Source organism: Aythya ferina (assembly GCF_964211825.1).
Source record: "Aythya ferina genome assembly, chromosome: 9".
In the NCBI taxonomy this organism is placed as follows: Eukaryota; Metazoa; Chordata; class Aves; order Anseriformes; family Anatidae; genus Aythya; species Aythya ferina.
In genome coordinates this window covers 4,483,322-4,495,914 of record NC_140305.1, presented here as the reverse complement: position 1 = coordinate 4,495,914, position 12,593 = coordinate 4,483,322, and the positions used below count along the sequence as shown (strand labels likewise).

The window sequence follows — 12,593 nt, the reverse complement described above, 5'->3', positions numbered from 1 at the left end:
GCAGTCAAGATGGCCTCATAAAGAATTTCTTACTCTGAAGTGTTTTTAATGTATAAGAAGCTGATGTGACTGTGAATTCCAAGTAGCTCAAACATATTTGTGGAAATTAGCACCTTCAATTACAGTGCTGGCCACAGAAAAAGGGATTCTTTGTATAGTTGATGAGCTAAAGTTGCCCTAAGAAAACACACTATTAATTAAAACACACACACGCACAAAAAAAAAAAAAAAAAAATAAATAAAAAATCAGTTCAGCTCTGTTACATTGTCTATAGATACTGCCAGGACATCAAAGGGTCAAGAACAAATAAAATAATGTCTCTAAATTGAGGATATCTGCTAAATAAATGACAGTTGTGCTTCTGATTTTAAAAACAATACAAATAAAGCAATATTAATGAAGATTTAGTGGGAATTCAAAACATATTCTTCCTTAAATTTGATACACTTAATGTAAAATGATACTTGTATTTATTATTGCTCAGTAATGCATGGTTATTTCTTTCTTTTAATGTATTACAGGTTTAATTTAATCCATATTACTGTATTCCTACTGACAAAACATTTGTCACAAATACTTCTTATGGCACATGTCAGAAATCTCCATTAATACATATTGATAGATATATATGCCTAAAACAATACTAAGCAACAGTACATAAACAATAGACAAAGGCCAAGATTAAAATAACCTTCATGTGAGTATGAAAATCTGCTTCTCACTTATGTTACATGTTTTCCACCTGACTCAAAACCCCCTTTTTTTTTTTTTCCCTTAGCTTCATGATTCCGAGTACCTGGGAAAGAGGCAGAGGGAATAATATGTGCAAGAAGGCAGTACCAAATATGTTGGGGTATATAGCTAAAGCAAATCAAACTCCTTCCTTCTTTATTCAGGTTTACATTTGTTAGTGTTTCTGAAGCACTAGTAGTGTTGTTGCACTTGTTTCCTGAGGTAATAAATAATTTAAAATAAGAGAAATTAGAGAATGACTGCTCAAAACATACATCTCCTTGATACTTTATTAATTTATATATGGTTAAAAACAAGATAATCAGATAAAGAAAGAAGGTAAATGCTAGAGGTACTTCAAGATCTGAAAGTAGCTTTTTTTCAGATATGGTTACTTAAAGGAAACACCTCATCTCTCTCCTTTTTAGTGGGGAGTTGCATTAGTTACTGTAGTGAGTTCCATTTCTCCATAGACGCTTTCTCTTTCTTCGTGTGAGAAAGGCTTTGAAGGAGAGCAAGGCAAATAAATTTCTTTGTTAGGCGTTAAAGGAACGCTAAACGTGGATCAAACCGCACTGGTGATCACAGAAACGGGGCTCGGATACAGGGAATCGCTGGATTTCCTCACCGCTTTAAATTTGCGGTGCTTGCCCATAAACACCTTTCCTAACACTATGAACGCCCCAGGCGGCCGCGTAAATCAAGCGCAAAGCTTAATGTGAAATTAACGTGAACCCGGCCCGCGGAAACCAGCGCGGCGCCGGCAGCGGCCCGCACAGCCCCGGCCCCGGGCGCAGCCGGCCGCCCAGGAGCAGCGCCGCAAAATGGCGGCGGCGCCCTCCCGCCCGCCATCGGTGGCCCCGCGCCGCCAGGAAGCCGGCACCTGCCCCGCCAGCCCGCCGCCCGCCCTCGCCTTCCTCGCTGCCGAGGGGGACCCCGCAGACGCGGTTTTAGTCGCCTTGTAGCTCGGACACAGTGAGTTGCGCTGCATTCGAGCGTCAGGCTGCTTAAGCGTTTGTGCTGGTGCTAGGAAAAGTCACGTTGCAGGCTAATGTGCGTCGCTTCCTCGGCTCGAGGCTCGGCTGAGCGCCGCGCACGGGGCACGCTGTTACCAGAAGCAGGAAGCGCCGCCGCCTTATCTGCCGCCGAGGGGCTGCCGACGCTTGCTGCCCGCGGAGCCTCTGCCCCGGGACAGGCCGATGCACTGACGCTAAGGTGCTGCGCCGGGAGCTTGCACTGTGCGGCGTTCGTGCGGGGCGGCCGGCGGTGGCGATGGAGCCCCCCGAGGAGCGGAGCACCTTCGCACAGGGGCAGCAGCCGCCCCCGCCCGCCTTCGGTCGTTACAGGGGACGGGGCTTGCGCGGGCGTCCAGCTCCACCGTGTGGGCAGCGGCGGCACCGGGCCGCGGGGCGAGCCCCGGCGGGCGGGGGGCTGCGGCCCCGGGCTGGGAGAGGGGCGAGGCTGGGGAAAGGCGGCCCCGGGGGCTGCGGGGGTCCCCGCGGCTGCTTTCGTGCCATGAGCTCGCAGGGCCGAGGTGGGAAGTGAGGGAGTGCCGGTACTAAAAGTGTGCTTGGGCTGTTCTGCCGCCCTCCAGCTGTCTGAATTGGAGGAAGCGGTGTGAAAAAAATGATTTGAAGTCCATAATGCCTACGAAGCTGTAATAAATAGAAGAGCGAAATGTTATATCAATAGGTAAGGATGCAAGAACCAAGAGTCTGAAATAGAAAACGTGTCAGTGTGCTTGCAGAAGTAGTGCATCGCTACGTCGAGCGTAGCACTACGCTGCAAGCCGCTGCAAGCTCTTAAATATAATTAGCCATCATTAAAATTTCCCTGTGTGCCTGAGGCTGTAGGCAGGAGGCCGGCTGAAGGCCGCCTGCTCCACGCAGCCTGGCATGGCCAACCTGCCCGGCTGGACCTGGAGGAGTGAGGCCCTACGACGCTGTGTCTGCCTTGAGAGCAGCACCAGGAAGTGTTAGCACCTTCTTTAAAATCCCAGTGGAAATGTGAGGAATTAAAAAACGGAAAGTTGATAAACTGTAATAACAGTTTTTCAGACTCTTGTTTTTTATTTGGCCTGAGTACAGGCAATTGGCCCTAGCGGGATTTTGTTGGTGCCGTTATCTTGCCTTTTTAAATTTAGGGGACTGAAGTCTCCTCTTGGGTAATGTGGTGCACTTGCCTGGCAATAGATTTCAAAGCTTAGCAAGAGTTAAAAATAATATTCCTAGATTGGAACTGTTCTTCTTTGGTAGGATTTTTTTTTTGTTTTGTTATATTTGGTATTTGTAGGCCAGAAAGACTGTTGTGATCTTTGTTCACTTCAAAATAATATTGATATGAAAACCAGCAGTGGCATCTTGCCTCTGCAGTGTCCATGTGGAGTTGACTGATCTAGTTCTTATAATTAGCAGCATCAGCTGTGAGGCATGGCTAGTCACATTTGTATTTGGATGCATCAGTCTCTGACCTTTCTTTCTGTTAAATATGAAAATAACATTAGAAGTTACGTTGTTCTGCAGTGGTATTCTGTTGATGTCAGAAAAGGTAATGTTATAACTACCTTTTATAATAATGAAGATGGATATCTTTTCTTATTAATTCTATGTTTCTTGGTTAGAGCAGACAACTCCTGGAAACTAAAATGCTGCTTTTCTTCTTGCCATGCCAACTTGAAATGAAATGTAAACTATTCCTAAAATAATCCATTTGTGTGTGTTCTAGGTAGGGCATTTTGTTTTTACAGCGCTTCAGGTACATTTTTGACAAATGAAGGAAGCAAGACAGGTACAATAAAAGCCAGTAGAGAAAATCATTACACACATGAATAAATGGACTATTTTGGGACTGCATAGTTTGAAACAGAAACAAAAAGTGTTGAATCTAAAAATTAATTTGCTCTGGAATTTTTCTGTGTAACTTTACAATAGCAGATGGTTTAGCACATAGGGGGAAAAAAAAAAGTACACGTCCAAAACACAAATGATAGTTTCTGCTGCTTGTACACGAGGAATCTAGCTCAATGTTTTACTTAGGATACCACCATGTCCATGGTTCACAGGCTACAAAAATTGGCAGTCTATATACACTCAAGTAGAAATAGAAAAGATTCTCTTCTCAAGAGGGTAAACTTTGAAATAGCTAGTTGAATAGCAAGACTTCTACTAAAAACACTAGACATCGCATATAAATGCCTCTTAGTATGAAACTCTGATATATTTAGCAAACAGTATGTCAGATGATGCATCTTTGAACTAAAACCAGCTGTCTCCTGTAAAGAAACAGAAAAAACACAGGCAAGTTCCTTTGGGGGTAATTCACTGGGAAGTAGAGCTGACATCATTTATTTCTTATACTCAGGAAATAACTCTATCAATAGCTCCCGTTGTGAAATGTTTTTGATGTCTGACAGTTGGTTTCTAGTACAACATCATATGAGCAAGTTAGATGTAATCTCAGACATTGTCAATGAGAAAAAAGAATCAATTATGTGATAGTGGCTGCTTGCTTGAAGAAGCGTTCTTGTCAGTATTCTTTCTGTCCAGGACTTGATAGGATAGAAACAACCTAAAATTATTTACTTCTTTTCAGATACCAAACCAAAGAAAATAACTGTACTCAATTACTGTGAATTTTATATTATCACTCCAAATGAATAAATATTTATTTTAAGACAAATAAATGTAATGAACAAACACAAACTATGATTTTATAATTTAAAGGCACAAAACACTGCATCTAGATTTACAGCTATGAGTGACCAGATAATCAAAATAATACACATCTACGTTTCTATCACAACTGTACTGATGAATTCACTTCTTTCTGTCCATGGTATATATAAGCATATTCTTTAAAAATCACTGTTTCGATTTTTCTGAATTTTGTGCCTTGAAAATTCTCAGTCAGTAGATGTATTAGCAGTTTGGGCCATTTGCATGGTAATACCTCCCTGACAGAAACAGTGACTACACTGTAAGGTACAAATCTTACTTCCAAGCCTCATCTGAAATATATCAAATTATATTTTGTTAGCTTTAACAGTAAGATGGTCGTTCCTTTTTTTTTTTTTTTTTTTTTTTCATGATTTGATTTGCAGTGAAATAAGCTTTGTGATACGCTGTCCAAAGTGCAACTAGATCAGCTAGAGCATGTGTCTATGTCCCTTACTACTTTGTGATAAAGACCCTGTTTTCAATGAAGGACTACTTTCAAATAGCTTGGGTGGGCAAACCAATGTGTTCTCAGTTGGCATTGCTGCTTGCTTCGTGAATATGAGTCGAAACCTTATTTCACGCTTTGGATCTGACCCATCTTAAAAATAAGTTAGCATATTAAATGTAAACTTTCTGGTGGTAAGGGCCATAATGATTTTTAAGCTTGGCATTTCCATTTGGAAGAGTAACTGGAATGTTCAGAAGATACTCCTGTCTTACTAGAGCACTACGGCATGGGGCTGTTTTAACCTGTATTACAAAATACCTGCAGTTGGTCATTATTTAAGGTGCATTTTGATTACACAAATTGGAAGAAAAGGGTCTTAAAATTAAATATGCAGATTTTTTACTGTAGTGATTGGTAAGTGTCAGTAGGACAACTGTTTCTTGATGACCTGGTCAGCAAAGGTCAGCAGTAGTAGAAAACATAACTTGGAGTTTTGGGGGAAAACAAAAAACAAGTGAAAACAACCCCTTCCATTTGATGTTTGAATGAAACAAAAATGATCTGGTTTAACCAGAGATTTTTTCCATATATATGATGTTAAATCCATCTGTTTCTTTTATCAGTGTGTTTTTCATTCATATTTTGCATCTTCTATTTCAGTCAGTAAACCACTGCATAGCCATACTGTACAGTCTGGATAATCTAAACATTTTTTTGATCAACACTGAACCTCATTATTATAAATTGGCAATTATTTAACAGTATTTGCTATTGCAATGAAATCTTATTATTTCGTAGAAATTAAGAGCAAACACTGTTACATTATAAACTGAACACTATGAATCTAAGCTATTAACTAAGGAAAAAATGTTCTATTACCCATTTTACTCCCTGAATTTATAATTTCAGGGTTTTAACTATTTATCTAAGAAACTTTTTTAATAGTGTGTAAATTATGTAAGCAATGTTACATGTGCTCCGCTATCATTTACAAAACTTTGTTGCTTGTGCACTCAGTTGTTTATAAAGCCTTATCCTGTAGCTGAAACTTTATTTCATGGGAATCTCTGATCCCTGTTTTAAATACCGATTTAATAAGCTGATCAAATGTGGCTGTGTTCTAACATGACTGTTTGACAAGCAGCCCCAGAAAGCAAAGTCCTTGGTATCCACAGAACCACAGCGATTCAACTTTCCTTCCCCATAGCGCCTGCCAAATACCTTGGTCACGTGCTGAGGAATTACCCCAAGGGTTCAGTGAGTCACTTAGTGTGAAGTTGAGCAGATGCATCTAGTGGCACAAACAAGAGCTGGTGGTCGTGGTCCCCAATGGTAGGCACCGTGTGGATGATGGGGCAGTGCAGGCGCAGGGAAGGTCTGACTCCCACCAATGAGCTGCAGGTGCTGTATCTGTCAGATCTAGAGAGACTTGTACGTTGAGACAGTAGCACAGCCCAAATGAAATGGGGAACAATATGCAACTGATGAAGCTGATAATGCATCTAAGATTGCAGTGTCAGACAACTGGGAGAAAATAATTTCTACCTGGTGATCACTGTGTATAAATCATCCCTGCTGTCCTGAGAAGCCAGGTTACCTTCAGTGGTGTTGGCGTGAATGAACCTACGTGACTTCAACCTGAAATGCTATGACAACATTTTACTCGTTCTCAACATTTTAAAAGTTAATATGTTTAAAAACAATTATAAAAAATTATGGAACTATAAACTTGATATGTAATCAAAATGAATGAAAATTGCCTCAAAATATATTTACACTGTTCTTTTTTTCCTTGTAGATGACAGTCATGTCTCATTCAAAGGATCTCAAAGACGACTTCCACAGTGACACTGTACTTTCCATTTTAAATGAACAGCGCATTAGGGGTATTTTATGTGATGTCACCATCATTGTGGAAGACACCAAATTTAAAGCCCATAGTAATGTGCTGGCAGCTTCAAGCCTTTACTTTAAAAACATTTTTTGGAGTCGTACTATCTGTATTTCAGGTCATGTACTGGAGCTAGATGATCTCAAAGCTGAAGTGTTTACAGAAATACTGAACTACATTTACAGTTCCACAGTAGTTGTTAAGAGGCAGGAGACTGTAACAGACCTGGCAGCTGCAGGGAAAAAATTGGGAATATCATTTCTTGAAGATCTTACAGATGTTAATTTCTCAAGCTCCCCCTGCCCCTATGCATACTGTATCAATGAGAAAGGGACTGTTAAAGAGGAAAAACATGAAAAGAGACACGAAGAATCTGCTGTTACAAATGGACCACGAATTACAAATGCATTCTCAATTTTTGAAACTGAAAACAGTTTGTTTTCTCCACTTGATTTGAGGGCAAACTTCAAAAAGGTATCTGAGACAATACAAACACCCAACGTCAGCCTCGACAGAAGCGATGCTTGCAAAGATGCCGAGCCAGCCAGTACGCTGGCAGAGCACTCCTATGCGGTTTCTTCGGGAGGAGATACTTTTCAAGGAACACCGTGTTTTGAACAGGACAGCAGCCCTTCATACAAGACAGTTGAAGACCACTATGAAAACCACCAAGCAACACCACTTGTTCAGCCAGCAAAACAAGCATGCAGTACTCCAAAGGCAGCTTTCAAGTCCCAGGGGACTGGTTTGGCTGTAGCAAAAACACCGGCCTCTACAGTGACCAACACAGAAACCCCACGTGAAGCAGTTAATGACCAGAGAATTGTTTCCTTTCCAAAACCTCAGAGTAAAGCAGATTTCCATTTGCCCAGAGAAGAGGAAAACAAATCTGCTAATATCTCTGGATCTGCAGCAACTGTTCCACCTGCTTACAACTGTAACTGCTGCGCGAAATCATTCAGTGACAGGGCATTACTCAGTTCTCATCTTCAGCTCCACTCAGAGAATCAGGAAACTTTCGTATGCAAATACTGCAGCAAGCAATTTGCAAATCTAAATATACTGGAAAGTCATGAACAAGTCTGTATGAGATCAAGTAGCTTATCTGTTCACAATGGAAATGAACAAAATTTTTCAGATAACTATACTGCCACAGATGGAAGGAATGGAAGTTCATATGCAAACGCAGAGCCTCTATTGTCTGAAAACAGCATCACTGATTATTCTAATGCAAACTGCACTTTACCAGAAACAGATCATTTGGTTAAAGTTGTTGATGGGCAGATATTATATACCTGTATAGTTTGCAAACGTAGTTATGTAACGTTGTCAAGCCTTCGAAGACATGCAAATGTGCATTCCTGGAGAAGAACATACCCTTGTCACTACTGCAACAAAGTATTTGCATTAGCTGAGTATCGCACCAGACACGAGATCTGGCACACCGGAGAAAGACGCTATCAGTGCATTTTCTGCCTGGAGACTTTTATGACTTACTATATTCTAAAAAATCATCAGAAATCGTTCCATGCAATTGACCATCGCCTCTCAGTAAATAAGAAGACAGCCAATGGAGGCTTAAAACCAAGCATGTACCCGTACAAACTTTATCGCCTTCTACCTATGAAATGCAGGCGACTACCTTATAAGTCCTACCGAAATTCTGCGTATGAAAATGTTCAAACAAGTAGCCAAGCTAATGAAACTGCTCCTAGTAACTGCTTCATTCAGAGTTCTCTTAGCTCTGAGCTACCATCACTGAATTTTCAAAGTAATATACTAACAAACAACAGAACTCTTGCCCTGGACACCTCTTCGTGTAACGATGCAGCACCTTCCACAAATACTCAGAATTCTTCCTCCTGGGGAGTAGGTATCTTAAATTCTGACCTGCAAAGAGACTTTTTCACAGCTGACAAAAGAGGTTCCACTGCCCCAAATGACTCTAGTTCTCGTGAGTATGATTCCTCAATTGTGTCTTTAACTAACGTGAATGAAAATTCAACCTCTGTAATCAGTTACAGCAGTTCTGCACCCTCTGTTATAATGCACAGTAGCAGAGTTTCATCGGTAATAATGCACAGTAAAACAGTCACTTCCGTAGAAAACAGTAAGACAGAATCATCTAGTAATCTACCTAGTCAATCTGTAAGTGATGACAGTAAATATGGGTCAGATAATTATGGAAAATGCATTACCAAACCAAAAACTATTAAGGAGAAAAAGAAAACACTGCAGTGCACCAGAGCAGAAGCAACTGAGGATACGCAGCACATCCAAGGATCTGGAGGTTCATCCAGCAAAACCACTGATACTGTTCAAGAATCGAGTAAAACTGAAACTTACATTGCAAAGCCTGCCTTACCTGGAACATCTACTGACAGCAATGTTGCTCCTCTTTGCCAAATAACAGTAAAAATTGGTAACGAGGCTATTGTAAAAAGGCATATATTAGGATCTAAGCTGTTTTGTAAAAGGGGCCGCAAATCTAAACACGAGTCCAAGCAGGACAACCTAATTGAGGAGTCGGAAATGGAGATAAAGGAAAGAAGCCCATCTAGGCTCTATAGCTCAGAGTGCCTGGAGCTGGCAGAAATGTGCGATGATGTAAGTGATCAGGACTCCAGTGATAAGCCTTGGAGACCGTATTACAATTACAAACCAAAAAAGAAATCTAAACAGCTCAGAAAAATGAAAAAGACCAAATGGAGGAAAAAGCATGGAAACAGAAACACCGTTATGGAAAGTCACAGTATGTGCAGTCGGGAGTATGCACTCAGGAATGCTCCTGAAGAAAAGGCTGCCAGTCAAGAAGAGAACACAGAAATGCCCAGTCTTCACTGTGAGCTCTGTGAAAGAGATAAATCTTCCAACGCAGAAATTCAAGACCATGTGCACTGGCATGTAGCTACTTCAAAGCCTTACATCTGTGAATTATGCCAAAAACAATTTCAAAGTCCATCCACCTTAAAAATGCATATGAGGTGTCACACTGGGGAAAAGCCCTATACCTGCAAAACCTGTGGGAAATGTTTTTCAGTTCCTGGAAATCTACAGAAACATGAACGTATTCACTTAGGTGTCAAAGACTTTGTCTGCCAATACTGTAATAAGGCATTCACTTTAAATGAAACACTCAAAATACACGAAAGAATTCATACTGGAGAAAAACGCTACCACTGTCAGTTCTGCTTACAGAGTTTCCTGTACCTTTCTACCAAAAGGAACCATGAGCAACGGCATGTGCGTGAGCATAATGGAAAAGGATACGCTTGCTTTCAGTGCCCCAAAATTTGCAAGACAGCAGCTGCCCTGGGAATGCACCAGAAGAAACATCTATTCAAAAGTCCAGGTCCACAAGATAGAAAAGAACAGTTTTGCAGTGAAAGTGCTCAGCTGTTGGAAAATCAACATTTTCTTGGCCCAGAAGGAAGCGAAGTGAAAAATAAACAAAATGTAACTCCAGAAGTAATACTCTGAGTGGTAGTTGTGCGAAAGAGAAGAAAAGTGCAAAATTATATATATAGGAGAAAATGTAGATGCATTGAATGGGAAAACTCCACTCTAATTAGTATCATTTACTAAGATTGTGTCTTTTAAACATATGTTGGTATATGCAAAAGGAGGAAAAAATATAATACTGAAAAGGATAACTAGTATTTGCAATAATACAAACTTAATGTGAAAGACCCAAAATACTTTCACCACAATAGACTTCTAACGTACATACAGAGAGAAAGGAGAAAAAAATCATGACCAACCAACCCCCTTCTAGTTACTGTTACAAGAAACTAGCCACTGAACTATTTTACAGTGAGGAATCATTCTGGGTAAAATAAATATGTAGGTTCAAAGTATATTCTATAGAAGGAATTTTTGCTGCAGAAACCATGTATTGCAATTGTTTAAACAAAAATAATGTGTTTATAAAAGAAAATGTGACTTAATGTATTCTGAAGTGAAGGTAGGAAATGTTTCTTGAATTTGGGTATGCCGAAGTACAGTTGAGTTCTGGAGTGCTTTTCTGTAACTCAACACTTACCAAACACATGCAGAAGCATAAACCTCTTTCTCTTTCCAGATTGTTTTGTTGTTAACCCTAATAAGCATTAAGTCTCTGAGAGCTTGTACGGAAAGTGTTCCAGATGTACGATATCTCTGAGACATGTAATAAAGATTCAGTGGAATGCATAATAGCCGGTCTTCCAAATGGCAAAAATTCCAAAAGATTCAACTGTCAGTGGCCTGGTAGCACTTTTCAGTTGCATCTGTCTAAAGAAAATTGTTCTTCTGAAACAGCCTAGATTAAGGAACTCATGAATATAAACTTCCACCTCCTGATGAGTCTGCAACTCCTGTCTTTTAGAAATACTATTCTTCTCAGCAGCAGAAGATTTAGAAGAAGATTTAGAGTCTTCCTCTACATCTTGGAATAATGTCTGGACAACAGATGACAGAGCAACTCCCAATAAGTCGTTTGATTTTTGGGAGGAATAGGTAAACGCTCAGATGCCTGCTTCCACATGTATCCCTGAGGCAGTTCCTATATATAAACAGGGATTGGGACAGTTTGTAGGGTTCCTTGTCATCCCCATGCCTTAAATGCAACATCTAACTTCCTACGTCCCTGCTCAACGATCCCAGTAAAGATCCCAGCATCTCGCCCCAGGCAAGCTTTGTCACTGTGTCCCTTGTCTCAGCACAGTGGGCCCAGAGCAGAGAGGTGCCTGCGTCAGGTTGATGGAGAAAGAAGTGTTAGAAGAAGTGTTTCTGCCTCCATCATCCTGCCAACCCAAAAGGTTATGGTGAGCCTTCCAGCTTCTTGTTTTGCATTCACCAAGAATCAGAAGGGTAGGCTTCCAGAAGACATCACCAAAATAAATCTTACAATTCATACTATTTTGTGAAAATGTGATTAATTTTAACTGAGATTAAGAGGTTTTAAAAGAGTTAACGAGGGTATATGTCTACAAGTTGCATATTATATGATAGGGCTCTTTTGTAAGGTATCTGCATTTCCAATTAGTCATGTACATTCATCTTTACAAAGTGTTAAAAACTTAAACCAGGACAAAGGTTAGTGAATCTCAACTTAATTCTGTGTGCAAATATGGTATACGATTTGTTTACTTTGTTTTCTTGAATATTCTAAAAGAAACTATAGCTTGGGTATGGTAAAACTACAGTTGAAATGATAACTACAGCATTGATTGAAGTAATAATATAGTCCACTTATTTATTCTGTCATTGGTGAATGCTGTGAACCCTTTGAGAACTGTTTGGTTTCATGGCAGCTTTGGTTCCATTTAAATAAGGATAACAGAAGAATAAACATAGGAAAGTACAATGATGTTTCAAAGAAAGTACACGGAGATATTTTCTAAGTGGACTTGTATGATGATAATTATAGACCAAAGCAAATAAGGTAGAATATTTATACATATAAAGATAATTTTACAAATATTTTATATAACTGTATAGTTCATAAGAAAAATACTGATAGCTTGTGTTAGGTCTGGGGGGGTTTGTATATTTTGATAAAAACACAATGACTTTGTAACTGTATATTCTCTACAATTTATAGCAAAGCAGTTTTAAGATGGCAATGTCATGTTTATAGTTCAATTGTGGCACTTTTACTACAAGTAACACGTTGCAGTAATGAGTCTAGTATTAATGACCAAATTAGAATTAAAATAAGTGTAAGAGAAGGTAAATACTGTACGTTGTCAAAGACTGTAATTTGCTGCATCTGTATTTTTGTTTAGAAGAAAATATTAAATGCAGATGTTAAGGATTGATAAA

General features: G+C 39.9%; 1 protein-coding gene across 7 annotated transcripts in view; it reads left to right on the top strand.

Annotated features, from left to right (window-relative positions):
* Positions 1 to 12,593, top strand: part of ZBTB38 (zinc finger and BTB domain containing 38) — a 23,572-nt gene extending 10,979 nt beyond the window's left edge. For 4 of the 7 annotated variants that reach the window (XM_084530125.1, XM_084530124.1, XM_084530123.1 and 1 more), the window contains one exon: positions 6,696 to 12,593. In XM_084530125.1, the coding sequence (XP_084386251.1) occupies positions 6,696 to 10,268 (3,573 nt within the window). In that variant the 3' untranslated portion in view covers positions 10,269 to 12,593. Of the gene's footprint in view, positions 1 to 1,557; positions 1,949 to 2,280; positions 2,426 to 6,695 lie in introns of those variants that run through there. The other 3 variants (XM_084530122.1, XM_084530120.1, XM_084530119.1) reach the window with 3 other exon arrangements.